Source organism: Protopterus annectens, chromosome 7.part0, assembly GCF_019279795.1.
Source record: "Protopterus annectens isolate FY-2018-M chromosome 7.part0, PAN1.0, whole genome shotgun sequence".
Classification (NCBI taxonomy): Eukaryota; Metazoa; Chordata; order Ceratodontiformes; family Protopteridae; genus Protopterus; species Protopterus annectens.
The window spans coordinates 825,444,476-825,464,103 of NC_056739.1; the positions used below are offsets into that span (position 1 = coordinate 825,444,476).

At 38.7% G+C, this 19,628-nt stretch overlaps 1 protein-coding gene and 1 long non-coding RNA gene across 4 annotated transcripts in view; one reads left to right on the plus strand and one right to left on the minus strand.

The window, feature by feature from the left end:
• Positions 1–19,628, minus strand: part of LOC122806720 (CUGBP Elav-like family member 4) — a 1,919,882-nt gene that overhangs the window by 712,875 nt on the left and 1,187,379 nt on the right. For all 3 annotated transcript variants that reach the window (XM_044077371.1, XM_044077372.1, XM_044077370.1), the window contains exon 3: positions 12,322–12,370. In XM_044077371.1, coding sequence (XP_043933306.1) covers positions 12,322–12,370 — 49 coding nt within the window. The remainder of the gene's footprint in view (positions 1–12,321; positions 12,371–19,628) is intronic.
• The window catches only part of LOC122806721, a 145,742-nt gene continuing 132,027 nt past the window's right edge, over positions 5,914–19,628 (plus strand). The window contains exon 1 of the long non-coding RNA XR_006365545.1: positions 5,914–5,963. This is a non-coding gene — a long non-coding RNA (uncharacterized LOC122806721). The remainder of the gene's footprint in view (positions 5,964–19,628) is intronic.

Consider the following 19,628-nt stretch of genomic DNA (forward strand, 5'->3'; position numbering starts at 1 on the left):
GAAATCTCATTAGAAATAATGAAAGATACAACTGGACATGAAATCTTATGGGTAATAATGAAAGAATATAAGATAATATAAGTAAGAAAGTTAGGAAATAATGCACGTTTGCCAGTGTATAGTAATACTAAAGTAAAATACTTGTAAATGGCTGGTTAAGGCAAGATGTACATATGAAGAGTGGGACAGGGATGTTCATTGAGCTGTATATAGTTATGAGTGTAATAGTATGTGAAATAAATTACAAAATGAAGGAGGCAGGGTATATAATACCTGAAGGGTTCAGAATTCAAGTCCTGCTAAGATATGCAGATGATATTATAATAACTGCAAAATGTGGATAAAAGAAGTAATCATTTGCACAAATTAGTATTTAGAGATGATAGGGATGGGTTAAGAGAAAGGTAAAGGTTTAGATGATGTAGCAAAGATAGAGGATATATACTTTACAATGAATACAATTTCTGGGATAGGTATAACATTTGGGAATAAAGACTTAAGTAGAAATCAATGGGGGAAAACAATAGAAAGAAAACAAAAATGGATAACATATAAATTATCATTCATAAAAAAGGCTTATTTGATATATTCAGCACTGATCAGAAAAATAACATACTTATCAAGTGTATTTTTTGTCAACAGTATTTGAAAAGGAATTACTGCAGATATGTTTTCATTTGTATGGAGTTCTAGATTAAACCCAGTTAAAAGAAGAGTTTTGTATGTAAATAAAGAGGAAGGAGGTTTAGGGTTAATTAACCCAGTGGTATATTCTGCTTTATTAAATTTGTACAAAGTGGTAAAGTGGACAAATGAAAAAGATGAGATATTAGTAGTGAAAATTTAAGCATGATAAATTTGGGGGATATGGTAACAAAAAGTAAAAAAGAAAAAAGTGTATATAACGAATAAAGAAAATGTTATCAAGAAAAAAATCCATCCATCATCTACTCCTTTTCCCATTTTTCCACATGAGGTTAGGGTGTCACTTCAGCAGTGACAATCATCTCGAGCCAAGGTTTACACCACTGGGTGGCTAGCCCTGCTGCTGTAGTTCATCTGTACCACTCACTCACACACTCACACTTATGAGGAATTTAAAGTGCCCAATCTACCTACTGCATGTCTTTAGAACGTGGGAGGAAACAGGAACACCTGGAGGAAACCCACATGACCTCAGGGAGGACATGCAATCTCCACTCAGAAGGTACCCTGGACAACTGGAAAAATTCTTGCTGTGAGGTGACAATGCTAACCGTTCCACCCCAAGAAAGAAATATTTTTGTGGAAAATGAAAATTGATGATGAAGAAAATAAATATATGGTTTAAGAATGCAGTGATGAAACTATGTAAAACCATGGGAAAATTTACAGATGAAAAAATTAAAGCAAAAAATAAGAAGCAGAAAAGGTATTATCAGAAAGTAAAATGTCAAGATTTTTGTGAAGACTGGTAATACATAATTTACCAGTAAAAGGAAATGTGCCATGCAAAAAGAAAAGTGCTACAATATGTTTACATTGTCAAGAAAAAGAAGCTATGGAACATGTTTTTAAAATGTAAAAGTGAAAACATTATGGGAAAAGCTGTGTAAAGAAATTTTTTTTTCAAAGATATAAAAGAAGTGAATAAAATGAACACAGATTAAATATGGACATGATAAGAATAGAAATAAAGAATATGTTAAAATAATAGATAAAGTTATCTTATGTTATATGGGTATATAAAATGAAAGAATAAATTAAATTATGTTAATGGTAAATGGATTTTAGCAACAATATTAAGTAGACTCAGACAGTGGTTATGGAAAAGGGAGTCAGGGTTTAATAAGTATGAAAATCTTGTATGACTGTAAATGAAATTGTGAATATGTATAAACAAATTTCTGTGTATCTCTCTCTCTCTATATATATATATATATATATATATATATATATATATATATATATATATATATATATATATATATATATATATATATATATATATATATATATATATATATATATATTAATATGCTGTAAATAAAAGTTCTTTTGTGTATAAATAAAGGATCCCTACTTTTTTGATAGGTGCTGTGGGAGCTTTTACATCCACCTGAGATGCTACCAACTCGGCCAGATGGGGTCTTGGTTTAATATCTCTTCTGATTCACTCAGTCTCTGTTTGCATAATGAGTAACCAGCGGGCAAGTCGCTTAACAAGGCAGCCTTATTCTGGGTAACATCTGAAAAGAAGCACTTATTCAGTACTGTTTGTTTTAAGCTAGATTTCCATCTCATCTGCTTGGATGGCCTTCCCCACCGCGAATATGCTTTGTATTGTACTATATCGACCCTTGTTCCCTTAGACTAGATGAAGTCCTTTTATTGTTCCATCTATTCCTGTAACATGTTGCTGCTCAGAAGCAACTGCTAGGCTTACTGTGTAAGTACTTTATGATATCAATGCATATGCCATCAGCAATTCCAGGGCATGGAATATGCTCTCACATAACCCAGGTCCAGGTGTCCTACTCAATACCAATTTTCTGTTGTATACTAGTATCAGTGCTGGAACTCTATCTGGAACCTTTAAGCAGTGTGTGAGGATGCTAACAAAGTATTATCTTAGGCAATATGAGCAAAACCTGTAGCTGATATGAATGGAAAAGCATAGGTTGTTTTCATTTTTATTCATTTAAGGAGTGAGACATGTTAAATGCATGAAGAGGAATCACAGATTTATTTTTTAAATGTTTTTCCTGCCAATCATCAGCCTCATGGGGGCTAGAGTCTATTTATTCCACTGTAAGGTTAGAACCAACTGCAGAGCTGTCACCCAGAGAGGCATCAGGCTGTCTTCCCCACCCACAAGAGTTCCTAATATTCTCTCAGCAGTGAAGGATGACAATGCTACCAGTCTGTGTGGGAGGGGCAGTTTGTGAAGGATGATAATACTGCCAGTCTCAGAGGGAGGGGCTCAAATACTTTTATCTTTTGACTGCCCCCAGACCTGTGTGGCTGCATCATGAGACTAGATCCCTGTTTCCAGACTCCATAGGCTGTATCACCCAGATCTCCCGCTGGGTGTTGACAAAGTGAGGAGCCAAGCCACTTCCTTCCCTACCAGGAATGGTGGGGGCTATATGCCACTCACTTCCATCCTCCTGCCCACTGTGTCTTACCGTCATGTCTGCTAATAAAACATAGGTTGTTTGGGTCTCAGCTATAGTTTTATCCTTTTGCATCATGTGAGCAAGTAGGGTAACTTTATCATATTGTGACAAGTGGTCCACACTGAACCTGTGCTACATCTAGAAAGTTATCTTAGGAAGTGCAAAGCTGCGTATGAACTTATAATTGTCATTGAAGCAAAAACTAATGACAAATATTTCTTTAATTATGTCAAAAAAGTTAAGAACTAATACAAAAAAATGTTCAAAGGTAGTTCACAATAATACTACACTCTGATGCAAAGGAAATAGCTAACATCTTAGATGACAAATTTAGTGCAGATTTTACTCTGCCCACAATAGCTTTACCATAGGTTCCACATTCACATCAACTTTCTCTTATTACTGTGGAATAAGTCCTCCCAGCCCTCTCAAAAGCCAAGAACATCTCATTCATGGGCTCTGATAATATACCAGATTGCCCAGTTATCAGTGCCAAACATTACCTATCTGAATCCCTACTTATCTCTTTAATCTAAACCTTTTCACTGATTACATCCCTAAAGTATGAAAAACAGCCACTGTAATGCCATTATACAACAGTGGCCCAACCACACAACGTGGTTATTACATATCTGCTAGTCTAACTAGCCTCATATGTAAAACTGTGGTGCATATTATCTTGGACCTCATTAATCTGGATATTGAAAATCACGTTTATATTATGCTGTTGAAAACTCAAAATGTCGACAGCGTAATAATCGACACAAAAATGTCGAACCCTTGAACATCGAACACACAAACCCCCCCCCACCCAAACACAACACAAATTGCTCTATGCAGGGGGACAAGCCCCTCTGCACCCCCACACCCCCTGCTACTTAAATATGCCAACTCTGAGATCGCACTACATTGCAGTAAACAGAAATCTCCCCTTACGGAGATTTCCATTTACATGCGCGATGACTTTCGCTTTCGACATTTTGGTGCTGACAGTATCAGCTTTGATACTGTTGGCCTTCAACAGGGTGAAGTAGATCCTGAAAATCTATTAAACCTGGACTTTCACCAGTTTGGCTTTGTCAAACAAAGGATGTGCCTCTTTAATCTCATTCATTTCTTTGAAAAAGTAACCAAAGCAGTGACCAGCCATTAAGCAGCACATACAGCATATCCAGACCTGGCTAAGACCGTTGGTACATTTCCCCTTGCTGGCATCATTAACAAACTTGCATGTTTGAATATAAATCCATATATTGTGTAGTGAATACCCAATTATGTGAAAGAACCTACGTGTCTCCACTTCAGAAAGCAAAAAGTTGCCAGTTGTGTACCACATGGCTCAGTATCGGGCACTCTCTTATTTGACATATATTTCTCTGACCTTCCGGCCAACACTCCTGGTCTATGGTTCTCTAAGTTTGCTGACATATGTAAATTGGGTTTTGTTATTCAATCTTCTACTGACCACCAATTGTTCCAGTATGAGTTAGACCATGTTAACAACTGGTGCAAGGACAATGGTCTCAAATTAAGTGTGAAAAATGTATCTCAATTCATTTTGGCAAACAAAACATGTTCACATACCATATAGGTGACACATCCCTCAAATCAAACTCTGTCATAAGGGATCTAGGTACTCTATTTGATAATTTCTTATCATTGGGCCATCATGTCTCCACAGTAGTTAAGAAAGCCTTCTATCTAGGTCATGCAATTTCCAAACGCATCTCTAGTAAATCCATATAAGTCTTAATTCTCCTTTAGTCATGTCTCATCAGACTTATTATTAAATACAATGCACCTTTTGGTATGTGTCGAAACATATTACTCAACTTGAGAAACCTCAGAAATTCATAACTAAAAGATCAGTGGCTTCAAACGTCATAGTTATCAGGACAGAGTGGCATTCGTCTCTCTGGACTCAGTCTCTTATACAATACTCCTTAGAGATCTGTGTCTAGCATTTCAAGCCATAAAAGAGTCAAACCTCTTTGGCCTCCTATCCCTTCACATAATAAACAGTCCCTCAACTATCCTGTTAAAGGAAATTAACCATCATCAACAAATAAACAAGACATGTTGGCATGAAAGATTCATATCTCAATGCATCCCTCAAGTCTGAAAAAAAAATTCCACTTCATGTCAAAGAGAGTAGCACACTTACTGCATTCCAGGTAAACCTAGATAATTGGATAGGCAGCCTTAAATCTCACTGGGTAAACCTAGATAATTGGATAGGCAGCCTTAAATCTCCCTGGTCTATATCGGTTCTGGCTTCCTTGAGGCTAGAGAGAATATTTGAATGTCTTTTGTTTTTCTTATTTTTTATTTTTTGGGTAGGCTTGAAATGGTCTGCAGACTGATTGCTTAGTGCTTACCTATGCAGCTATAATGAAAGAAACACACAGATCCAGGTTTCTCTTTAGAAAATTGTCACTTTCTAAGTGTAATGGTGTATACAAGACATCTTTTTGTAGGATAAGTACCCTTACATTTCCCTTCCTTATGAAATACAGATATTGTGAGTAAAAGCCTTAGCACATGTTAAACAAATGTGAATTATTACTGGTTACAGAGCTATCACAGGACATTTGGTTTCTAGAGAGTTCTTACTATACTTTAAAAAATCCAGACATTAACACTTCTGTTTGTTGTAGTCCTGTTTTTTCAACACTTAAAGTATCAGATATGCTTGATCAGTTTAGTAAATTACTGATGTATTATACCATAAAACACATTTTGTTTTATTATTGATAGTGTGCAATTGTATTTCCAAGGCTGGATAACTCAGAAAACAAGTAAAAGGTAAGTTTTTTTTCCTTTTTCCCTTTTCTCCAACTTTGCATGACATCATTGGAGGTATACATTGAGAATGTAGATTTGGCAACTTGAGTGGGTGGGGTGGTGGGCAGCCCCTCTGTAAAAACAGTGTTTCTGCTGCTGGATTTTATAATTTGGTGTTATTATGCAGTTCACATATTTTTGTTGTGATGCCTTCTCTGTTAACATTAAAGAGATGATATTTCATTATAGATCTAGTCCAGGAAATAAAATTAACTACATTTCTTTTTGTCATTTGCAGGGATCAGTTGAAAGAATGCTATTAAGTACTTCTTAAGTGGCAACATAAATTGCTATTATAGTTACACACGATAAGGGAACTGCTGAACATTTGCTTGTCCATTCTCCTGGCCAGTTTGATGCTGATATTTTTGCTAACTGTATCTAATTTTCATTCATTCATGCATGCATACATTCATTCATTCATACGTTCATACTCTGATAACCTCACTATCCAGTTTTAACCTGTGCAGAAGTTGAAGACTGTTCTAAAACTCAGTGCACTCTATGCAGAGATACAGAGTTAAAAAAATAATCCATCACACACACACACACACACACACACACACACACACACACACACACACACACACACACACACACACACACATATATTCACCTGTACTTGGGAATTTTGAGGAGCACCAGTTTAAATTCATCATGGTTAAATGAAGACTACTCAGTGAAGGTTGGGGTCTCTACAGCAGCAACAAAGTTCAAAAGAATAAATAACCTTTCCAAACACAACTGTACAAACAATTTACAGGTAAGCATTTTGACCATTAATTTAGTTTTAATCAATACAAGCTTTTTGGATTCTGAATGTGAATCATTTGTACAGCCGTGTTTGGAAGGGATCTTTTATTCTTTTGAACTTAAATTCATCATGCTTTTGGGATGTGAAAGGAAATTAGAAACTCAACCAGTGAAAGCTCACTCAGACACTGGGAGGACCTGCAGACCCCACAGAGAACCATGTCAATCAAGAACTGAACTGGAGAAGCAAGTGCTTTAAGAACCATTGCAATACTGTGCTACCCTGCTTGTACTGTCAATGCATATTGAGAACATAATCCAGGTTAACTTGCAGTTAATGCACATCAAGGACATAAACCAGGTTAATTAGCAGTTAATGCATATCCAGAACATAAACCAGGTTAACTAGCAGTTCTCAGCAGGTTTTGTGGAGCTGAATACCATTTCAAACAAAAAACAGCACAAAGTAGAAAACGTGGTGTGAACAGAGTCCAATTTCATTATTAGTGCTTTCATTTAAACATTGCCAAACTTCTTCAGATCTGTTTTCAATTCAGTTTTTTGTTGATTTGTTTGTTCAGTTTATTGACTACCATTTCAATAAATGAATTATGTGTACATGTAATCTAAGACATGTTTAGCTCATAGGTAAATACTAGGCAGTTAGTGTACAGACTGTTACATGCCTAGCCAATAAACAGTGACCAAAAGTGAGAATGAAACCTTGTGCCTGAGATGTAAACACTTTAACCATTAAGCCAATCCCTAACCCACTTGGCATAGACAGGAGTGGAAAGGCCTTTGATCAACGTTAACACTGAGAAATCATTCATTATCCCTTGTCATGTGTAAGATAAAAATGATCCTAAAATGTTTATGCTAAATAGATTAGCCTAACATATTCTGGAGCAGCCAATCCAGTTACTAGAAGGTGAATTTTTCAAAGTACATAAAATTAATTGTGCACAGGAGGAAATATATATTTATAAGTGTTCTGCAACCATTTCTGAATGTAATCATCACTAGGAGAGTTGCACACTTTCAAGAGAACATGTAAAAAACCTATAAATACAGCCACAAAAGCAAAAAGTAAAGTAATTATTATATCTGCATCAACCACACAATTAGTAGTAGACAGTGCACCATAAGGATGAGGTGTGCATGTATCACAATACAGATGTGTGTGAACATGCACTGTATATAAGTAAGATACCTCTGCTGAATAATTTTAGTGCTAACAAAAAAACACGAGTGAGTTCCATTACATATAAATGAGGTATTTGAAAAAAATAAGGCAATTTTTAATACTAGGCTTGCATAATAGTAATACAGTGCAGCTAGAGGGTGGGTAAATCTGTGGGTTATAGTCACATTCCAGATAGATGAATTGATGACATTGCAGTGCAGCATAAGGGTGTACTTCCACTTCTGAGTGCATTGTCCTTTGGATGATAGTGGGAGCATAGCTGGCTCAACCAGTGTCCTGTAACCATATCATGGACTACTGATCCATCCCCTCAGCCAATCCATGCCCTCACACCCCCGGCTCTTCAAGTGAAGAGTAAAATAAACAAAAGTCCACTCCTTCTCCTGGCTCACCAACCAGGTGGCCAGATAACACAAAACACAGACACATACACACACACACACACACACACACACACACACACACACACACACACACACACACACACACACACACACACAGACACACACACACACACACACACACACACACACACACACACACACACACACACACACACACACACACACACACACACACAGACACAGACAGACACACACACACACACACACACACACACACACACACACACACACACACACACACACACACACACACACACACACACACAAAATCATGCGATCTCCATCCTCCAGCCAATCATGTCTCATTTCTGCATCCTGTCCCCGACCCTCATTCCTCTCATTTAACCAAAATGAAAAAAAGTTTATACCTTGTACAGAGCACTAGAGCAGTCATGTTTTAGTTAAAATAAATAAATAAAATACATTATTTTTTAAACTGTAGCAAACTGACTGCTACAGTTTGTACCCCACATAAAGTGCTGCAGTGCTCAGGTTTCAGAAAACAAAAAAAAAAAAAAACAAAAAAAGAAAGAAAAAAAAGGATTTATTTTTACTATTAAACTGAAGCAAACTTCTTACTATAAAGTTGCTGCAGTTTAGATCAGACAGTGAGTGCTACAGTGCTCAGGGTTAACTGCAAATGCAATACTAGCTTTTAAAAGCCAGTATGCCTTAAAGAGCAATGGACATTAGCTGATCTCACCTCCCTAGCACTTCACATTCAGGGCAGTTGCCCCACCTTCTCCCCATCCTAACTACACTACTGGATGACAGTTACACCAAAGCTCCATTTGCTTGAGTTGGTAGCTAAGGTGGACGTAAAAGAACCCATAGAACCTAACGGAAAGAGTTTGGGAAGTTCTCCGATGTCCTGGCCAAATTTCCCCCAAGTAGTATAAATACCATCTAGGGTCTCTTCTAAAAAGAGGCCACTAGCCTGTTGGGACTAACCTGGTTAACAAAGGATAATCAAAATAAAAATAAAACTTATATTCAATCTACATTTTGGGGAAGATACAGTTTGGTCTCTTGGTTTTTGTCCTTGTGGCAAAACAATGCCCCCAGCCTAGGTAAAATATAGTTTTGCCCAAGGAAAGGCTGCAGTAGTCCCTGTAAAGAGGTAAGTGTCACACTTGCCACACAAAGCCAAAAGTTTGGCGTTCAGCAATTCTCATGAATTCACACCTCATTTACATATTCACTGTGCTTGGAGGCCTGAATCTACATTATAAAAAGCTTGTGTTTTTTACTTCTGAAGAAGTTCCGTGATGTACACTGGGGATAAAAGTGCTTAACTAGTTGCATTGGTGTAATAAAAGGTTGTTTTTGAAGAGTTTTGTTCCACTGCTTTCTTTTATTTTCTTTTATTTTACTAGTCATAACTAAGCCAACTGTCAAAGAAGTAAAAAAGTACAGTAGTGTAAAATACGATATTCCTATATAGAGCTTTTTTTTTTTTCTTTTGCATGTCAGACATCACTGAAATGTTCAGTGCTATGAATTTTCAAAGCCCAAGAGATTTTTGCTGTATAGAATTCTTTATACGGACACTGCCAATTATATTTCCCACTCTGAAATATAGATAATTAATTGTCTGCTAGTAACCCTCTTGTCAGAAACTGCTAAAGAAAAGTATTTATTATGACAAATCCTTCTACAGCGAGAACAGCTGCCATATGAAATAGTGTACCACTGGGAGCCCAAAGAACTGTTGTTAACTTTGTTACTATAAGAAACTGCAACATAACTCACCTTTTAAGTCATGTGAAAAAATCATTGTCTTTACATCAAACTACAATGCCCCTTATTAATAACACCCAACTTCTTTTAACTCTTTGACACTTCTAAAAGGATCCCTTCAGCCATAACTTGGGTGCCAAAGCACAAAACAATTTATACATGTACAATGAAATGCAATAAAGTACAACGCTCAAACTGTTTACAATACAGTGCAAATGAGTAACTGACAGTGATAAAATCACTGATGACAGAGATGTGGTAGATGACTTGGGTGTTATAGAAAGCACACACATCTAGGCAGTATGCATAAATAATATACAATGTTCAGCATCTTGTGGTGGAACATGTCCCAGTTTTAAACAGACAAATAAAAGAGCTCCATCATTTATACAGAATTGCATACGGCATATTAACTAAAGAAATATCTGTACATGGCACACTTATGAAATTGTTGTAGTTTGTCATGACAGCTGAGAAAAGATCCCAGAGTATTATCATGAGAGAGAGAAAGAGAGACAGAGAGAGAAGTTGTTTCAAACTATAAGAGTATGTAATAAAAATGAATTTAGGGCACACAGAGGCTGAAAATACAAAGAGGGATAACTACAAGGGGAGAATGGATCCAGGGTAGTTTAATGGATAGGAAGAAAGCTTTACTTCTGCATTTACATACTGCATTGTCAGTTTGATCTATGGACTCTAGAAGGGAGAAACATTAATGGATGCTGTTGTGTGGAGGGTTTTGTGAAATTGCCCTTTGTCCAGATTACATAGTGTGTTTGTAAATTTCTTTTTGGTAGTCATATTATTTATATCTAAATCTTTGTAACCACTGGAGTTTGTCTTATTTCTTGTGGAAGGCTATTCCAGACATCAGGAGCAATTATATTAAAACAACTTTTGCCAGTGCAACAAACTAAATTGTATCATTGTCAACTATTCTCCATTTTCTGCGCAACTAGCAAGTCTATGCAAGTACTATATGGATTCTTATGATTTCATACTGACCTTCCATAATATAGCCGTTAGTAACATGTTGGATAATTGCAGAGCTCAGTTTTCTCTCTTAGATTGAATGAGAGAGAGTTTTGGACTTACTACAGAAAAATGTGACTGAACTAGGTGGGAGCTGGAAAATGGTAAATGTACCTAATCATATGGCATAAAATGGAAACATGGAGCAAGCACATACTTGGACCTCATACAGAAAATATAGATTAATATCAAGTCATCGAAGGTAATTTTAGCAAATGGAAAAAATGAAGACTGTTCACTGAAACCACCTTCAACAAACAACTCAACACCCCCCACAGCCCTGGATTTATTTATACCAATTCTAAGGTTTCACAATAGTGGAGAAAAAAGCAAACTCCATTGTCGGTGCAAGTAATTTCAGTGAATAGCAATCATACTTTTTCCGTTTGCCGAAATTATGTTTGATGACATGACATACTCCCGGAAAATATATGCTTGATAAATAGACCAAAACAAGAATCAGCAATATGTTTTTTTTTTTTTTTGTTTTTCTTTTCCCAAGATGTCTCACATTTTTTGTCAGTTTATTTATCAGGAGTAAAATGTAGATGTAAACATTTATGATTGCTTTTTTCTCTCTCTCCACAAACACACACACACACACGCACGCACACACACACACATACACACTGAAGTGCGTCTCATCTTTGGAAGCCTAAGTGAATTTTGTGTAGTTATGGAAATGTATGCCTAGTGTCTCTATAGGTTTTTATGTACCCAGCATATTACTAGGCTGGCCGCATTCTATTTTTCCATTATTAAAAGTAAATATGCAATCTACAGAGTGGCAGTCATCTCTGGAGCTTTAGTCATTGCAGTGTGCAGAATTCTTAGCCAAGATCTAGCAAATTATCAGGCATTGTGACCGCGGTCTAACTGCAGAGTGCTGTACCATGGTACAGTAGATAATTTAATTCATTTCAATTAAACTTTTTTGTCATTTGTCATAAAATGTTTTGTGATACATTTTTTGCAATGTGCTGCACCGTGCAATGCCTCACGTGACTTTATTGAAAAAGAGAAGGGAACTCTGTGAGGTAGTAAGAACCTGCATTAGCATCATTAGCTATACCATGGTATAATCCCGCATAATCCCTCACAAGAAATGAGTTTATACCAGGAGATGAAGTCAGAGATGTGTGAAATTAATAACGAATACAATTAAGCTAATATTACTTACCCCCTCGACCCTCGCTGTCAGCTGGCTTTACCTGGATAGGACGATTCATCTACAAAGAAACAAAAGGCAGGATAAAGATTAGATTAGGTAGCCTGATACACTTCTTCTAGTTTCAGTCTTCTCTTAAGAATGAATATGTGGATTTCAGTGTAGATGAAGGTGAACCTTCTTCATTCAGGCTGCAAGCTAGAATATACATGGAGAATTTATGAATTCTTTTTGTAAACGTTTAAGCATTATTCACATAAAAACCTCATGTTATAGTATAATCACTATTACATGTTCTGTTGATAAACTTCCTACAGCTTTTTATTGCATTTTATATAACGTTTTTCATTCTACTTCTAATAAATTGCTCGCCTGTAATTATACACTATTCTTCAGTGCTTGCTTAGAGTATATAAAATCTGATGAACATATCATATGAAATGTTTATCACTGTATTTTCAACATTTTACTATAGAAATGCTTTATCACAGGCAAATATGTCACAAATTCATTCTGAAGTGTGAGAGGGACTGTGGTCACAGATTGCAATGAGTAACAATGGGCAAAGAGTCTAGAAGTATTAAAGATGGTTTAGGGGAAGCCATCCAAAAGTCACTGTAAAACAATGTGATGTTCTCCACCTGATGCACTGAGATGAAAAGGGGAAAACACAATACAAGTATTACTGTACAGCATATCCCAAAGAAAGTGACCTCTGAACCTATAAGTGGCTATATCTGAAACCTTAAAGGTAACACACAGCAGTGCATTGAACTGGTAATGTTATCACGTTCAGAGAGCAAACTGACAAAGCAAATCTGCTGGCTAACAAATTCAGCTGTAATTTCACCCCTCACTCCTCTTCTGCCTATGAAATCCCTACTAGCATACCCCTCCACTATTAGCAGGGATCAGGTCATGGAGATACTCGCTAAGACCAAAAACACAGCCTGAATGGGCCCAGGCAATATCCTAGATTGCTTCCTACATAGCTTGAAACATGATCTATCAGGACCACTTGAGCCACCTTTCAACTACAGCCTTAAATCAGGCTAAATACCACACAAATGGAAGACTGCAAGGGTTGTCCATCTTTACAAGGGTATACCATCAACCGAACCTGAAACTACAGACCCAGTTGTCTGATTAGTCTAATATGCAAAGCCATGGAATGAATTATCATGGAAATGATCAACAAAAATATTTGCATCCTACAGTCCCTGGACTCATCCCAGTTTGGTTTTGTCAAAAGATGGTCATACCTACTTACCCTAATATATGTCTTTAAGGGTCCCTATTAAATTAACGAAAGTTACAAATCCCGAACGCTCACATGAGTGAAAATGCCGCAACTCGAAGTTGCTTTTTCTTCATAGCAGTACAATGAAGATCGGGATATTTGGCCTTTCTTCACTGTATTGTGATCTCGGAGTTGGAATGTAGATTTAGTGGGGGGTGTGGGGCTGCAGGCCCCCACAATAAACTTTTTGAGCTGTGGCATTTTTGCTCATGTGAGAGTTTGGGATTTGTAACTTTCGTTAATTTAATAGGGACCACTTCTTTAAGAGGGCCACCAGGGCAATGGATGAGGGGAAAACAGTGCATACCATCTACCTAGACCTGGATAAGGCATTCAGCATAATACCCCACTCTGGTATTCTGACAAACTCACTGAACTAGGCATAACTCCTTACATGACTTGCTGAATTGCCAACTGGTTCACAAATATGACCCAAGAATCCAAGAAGTCAGGATTGGTAAGAACACCTCCACCAAGAGACTGATCAGCACTGGAGTACCTCAGATCTCATTCCTGGGCCTGCTCCTCTTTGGCATCTACCTCTTGGAGGTCAAGGCTAATGCCAAGGGCCTTTGGTTCAGCACGTTTGCCGATGACTATAAATTGGGAGTTATCATAGATTCCCCCTGTGACACAGACATCCTGCAAGAGGGTCTGACACAGAAGAATGACTGCTGGTAAAGCCAAGATTAAAACTTGATGCCAAGAAGTACATTATTGTGCCTTCTGGGGAAAAGTCCACTGAAGTTAATTACTACATTGATAAGACACCCCTACAAGTTGACCCAGTAGTTAGGGATCTGGGAACATACATAAACAGTATACATAAACAGTAATCTGGTGTTTGACCAACATGTAGCTAAGGTAGTAAGAGAATCATTTTATGTCACCAAACATTTAAGTAAGTTTATGTTATCCAGGTCCAAGGAAGTTATAGTACCACTACACTAGGCCTTTATCAGACCTATCATTGAGTATAATACCCCCTTCAGCACATACCTGACTAGGTATATGAAACAACTGGAATGCTCACAGAGGTTCCTCAGCAAGGGTATTAATACACTGTCCTATACAGATTGTCTTAAAGCCCTATCTCTATACTCAGTCTTCCACAGGTTACTGAGAGGCTATCTATTCCTGGCATATAAGGCATACTCAGATCCAGCACTGATGGTCCTTTTACATGTCCACATAAGGAATAGCAACAGAAACACTACACTCAAGGATTAAAACTTTGCTTGTGACATAAATAGAACATGCTGGTGAGACACATATGTGTCTCAAAGGATTTCCATAGTCTGGAATAGGCTCCCATCCATGTGAAGCAGAGTCCAGTTCTAACCATTTCAAATGTAACTTTGACCATTACATGAAAAATTGAAAATTCTTCCCTGATCTGGCCCCCATGCCTCTAATAGATGAGCTGACAGTAAACATTTCCTAACTAACATACTCCCAACTAAACCTTTAGCAACCTCCTAATTAACATACCCCTCCAAACGGATGCCTATGTTACATGGGGACATGATTGGGTTGGGTTGTATGGTTAGGCTTATAAAGGCACTGGTGCTTGTTAGCCTGGTATATACCTATGAGCCTATATCATAACATGTCAAGTACAGCTGGAAGCATGGGAACAGCAGTTGAACATGGGTCAGTCAGTCCTGAGAGATAGGCGAGCACCGTTCTGAAGGGACGGGGGCATGGGCAAGCATGAAAAAGCCCCTTTATGGTTGTTAGCCTGCTAATCACCTATGAACAAGCTAGCTGAAAAGCGTTGCTGGCGCCATGTCAGACTCAAAGCCTGTCACAAGTGGTGTCCCACAACGCTCAGTCCTGGGCCCACTCTTGTTTGGCATCTACTTTTCCGAAGTACAAGCAAACACAGGAGGGTTATGGCTGACAAAGTTTGCAGATGACTGCAAACAAACACATCTGACACAGATATCCTTCAGAAGGGTCTCACAGAGTTAAATGCCAAAAATGCATAGTCATCCTTCGAAAACAAGGTTACCCCTAGCTACCAAATAGGTGGCAATCCACTGAGCACAGAAGAAGTTATCAGGGACCTGGGGACCCAGGTGAAAGTAGTTAGGAAGACCTTCTACATTGCCCACCTTATCATGAAGGGATTCTCATCTAGATCAAGGGAGGTCATAGTCTCCCTTTACTCATCACTCATCAGACCAATGATTGAGTACAATGCCCCATTCGGAATGTATCTGACCCGACACTTGCAGCAGCTGGAGAGGCCACAAAAGTTCCTCACCAAAAGGATAAAGGGTCTCAAACATCTGTCCTATGCTGCCCGACTGAAAGAACTCCAGCTCTACTCAGTCGCTGCTCAGAGGTGACCTTTGCCTAACATACAAGGCCATGTCAAACCCAGATTTGATGAATATGCTTCACCTCAAAAATCTAGATCCATCAGAGCCACAAGGGAGACTTAAACCTCGACACGGCTATTAATAGGATGTGCTGGAGGATAGATTCATCACCCAAAGACTCTATGCTGTGGAACAAAATCATGTGAGGCAGAGCACCTCGCTGGCCTTGTTCAAGAGAAATCTTGACCAATGGATGGGAGATCGCAGATATACCCCAGGAATTACCTCAGTGTCACTGCTCGACAGAGGCACAGCAAAATAATGGGTATAGTTCCCCATACTAAAGGGGTGGCGGGCTTATAAATGCCCTCGGGCAGATAGCCTAGTATGAACCTATGAACCTATGAACCTAAGTCAACCAGACATGGGGAATTTTCATAAACCACTGAAGAAAAGGTAGGATTTCTCATGGAAATGGCCTCTTTTAATGACTACAGTGTCCATGTACTGAAAGGTATATAAAGTAGGCAAACAGCAACAAGGAGAAAATCAGTCCCAATGAAGAAAAAAGCAGGTTAAAATACTTGAGAAACAGCAATGGGACAACCACAGCAAAGCACATATATTTAATAAACAATAAGCAGTAAACAGATAAGTGCTTTCGGAGATGCCTTTCATCAGATCAGTACAAAAAATATAAAATCAGTCTACATATAAACAGACTTGAAAAACCAATTACATTAATTAAAACCTTTAACCAATTAACATTTTCTAGCCTTTAAAATAGGTTTTAAAGGTATAAAACCATTTAAGCCTAGATAAGACAAGGCTGGATTCTTTTAAACACAGGTTTATTGCTTAGTCATCATAATCAACTTATGACAACACACTCATTGCAAAGTTTTCAAAGGTGGCAATCACTTTTAAGTGTGCCTATTTAAAGATTTGTATGGCTACTCATCTTAAGGTTCACTTGATCACTTGCATGGTATTATTCCTTTGCTCATAAAGTTTCAGCTTAAGTGTGATATCATACTGTCTGTGTGATGTCACCTATTGCTGATAGCATATTAGCAGTGGCCTTGGAGCTGCATCTCATAAATCACATTTTCATAGGTTCGTAGGTTCATAAGTAGGTACTAGGCTATCGGCCCAAGGGCCTAAGTAAGCCTAGCTAACAAGGTTCCCTGGCTTACACCATCGAAGAAAGTTAATTTCCTCTGCCCCTGTCAAGCAGAGCCACAGAAGTGATTCCCGGGGTGTATTTCCTATTTCCCATCCACTCATCAAGATTTTTCTTGAAGAGTGCTAATGAGGAACTTTGCTTGACATAGATGGGTAGCTTTTTCCAGAGTATAGGAAGTCTCTGGGACAGGAATCTATCCCTCCAGCATGTCCTGTTTATTGTGGTGACAAGGTTTAGGTCCCTAGAGCATGTAGCTCGGAGTGATTTCTTTATAGAGCATGTATAGCATGTCCAACAGCTCTGAGTTTAACATAGCTTTATATGTTAGGCATAGATCTCCTCAGAGTAGGCGATATGCTACAGAGTAAAGCTGGAGTTTTTTGAGACAGTCAGTGTAGGGCATCTGTTTGAGGCTAGTAATCCTCTTTGTGAGGTACTTCTGTGGCCTTTCCAGCTGCTGCAGATGCCTTGTGAGGTACATTCCAAAAGGGGCGTTGTACTCTATAATGGGTCTAATGAGTGCTGAGTAGAGGGGAAACCTCTTTTTTCCTGGATGAGAACCCTTTTGTGATGAGGTGTGCCACATAGAAGGATTTCTTGACTACTGTGGTGATGTGATTATCAAAGGAGAGACTACTGTCCACCTGGGTTCCAAGGTCTCTTACCACACATTCAGCATTAAGTAGACTGCCGTTTATGTGGTAGTTCATGGGTACAGAGTTTTTACCAAAGGGGATGACAATGCACTTTTTGGCATTGAAGTTGAGGCCATACCTCTGACACCAGGCATGTGTCTCAGTGAGGCCCTTCTGTAGGATGTCCACATCATTTGGGTACTCGACTATGGCTCTTAGTTTGCAGTCATCTGTGAACTTCATTAGCCAGAGGCCTTCTGTGTTAGCCGGTACTTCAGAGAAGTAGATATCAAACAGGAGAGGTCCCAGGACTGAACCCTGTGGTACTCCACTTGTCACTGGTTTGAAGTCAGATTTGGAGTCTGCAAGTTTTACAGCGTGGGTTCTGTCAGTGAGCCATTTGGCAACCCATCTTGTGATGTAGGGATTTATACCTAGTTTAGTGAGTTTAGCTGTAACTCCAGAATGGGGGATGGTGTCGAAAGCCTTGGCGAGGTCAAGATAGGCTATGTGAACCACCTTACCCTCATCCACGGCTTTGATGACTGCCTCAAAGAAGTCGATTAGGTTCAGAAGGCATGATCTGTCTTTCACAAACCCAAACTGGATGGGGTCCAGAGTTTGTAGGTTATCAATGTCTTTGTTTATGAGTTCCATGATGATACATTCCATGGCCTTGCAGACCAGGCTCATCAGGCTAATAGGGTGATTGTTCCCAGGATCAGTGGTGGCTCGCCCTTTGTGGAGTGGGATAACTGTTGTTGTGTGCCATTCAGTGGGCACAAAGCCTAATGTGAGGCTATGATAGAACATGGTTCGTAGGTGGGGAGCCAGTTCATTCTGAAGTTCATGTAAAACGCAGCCTGGGATGTTGTCCGGTCCCATGGATGCTGTTTTTTTGGTTTTAGAGAGTGCAGCTTTTACCTGCATAGATGTGATTACAGGGACTCTGCATTTTCATGTATAGATATGGGCCCTTTAGGGGGTGAGAGGGGGTAAAGTTACACTAAACCTATTTGCCGGGATGTTGGCAATATCAGTGCAGTTCTGTAATTTCCGTGCTGTTGTGCTGTAACTCAGAGCAGATCTGGGTGTTGCCATTAAGATTCTTGACATAGCTATAGAATGCTTTGTGGTTGCCCTTAGAATCAGTGGAGATTTTGTTTTCATAGCTAGCTTTGGAGGATCTTATAAGGGATCTCAGCTTCTTACTGAGGTTGACCAAGGAGCTCCTCCACTCATGGGATTTTACTCTCTTTTGTAACAGTTTCTTCCTTCTGTTGTAGAGTTTGTTTATGGCAGGGGACCACCAGATTGGCTTCCTTTTTTTGGAGGATAGCATCTTGGTTCTGTTTGGGATAGCATGATCCATGCACTCGTGTAAGTGCTTATAGAGTGCATTTGTGTAGAATTCAGCAGTTGTAACTGTATTGTCCATCTGCATGGGTATCATGAAGTTCACGGCTTCTGTCTTAAGAAGCATGAAGTTGGCTTTGGAGAAAATGTTTACCATAGTTTCCTTAATGGTGGGTGGGGGCGGAATGCGGATATCTAGGGTGATTAGCTTATGGTCAGATCTGAACAATGAGGAGCTGACTTCAGGTGTGGAACACCGGTCACTCATGTTGGTAATGACTAGGTCTAGGGTATTGTTGCCCCTGGTGGGGATGTGGATAAGTTGATCAAGGGCATTGCAATTTATGAATTCCAGAAGGCGTTGAGCAAAGGAGTTGGTACATGAGTAGTTTTCCCAGTTAATGGTGGGGTAGTTGAAATTGCCCATTATTAGGGTGTTTGGTTAAACCCTAATATTTTCCAATATATCAAGAAATGAGGAGTGGGAATCCTGGGGCATGGTGGGGGATCTGTTG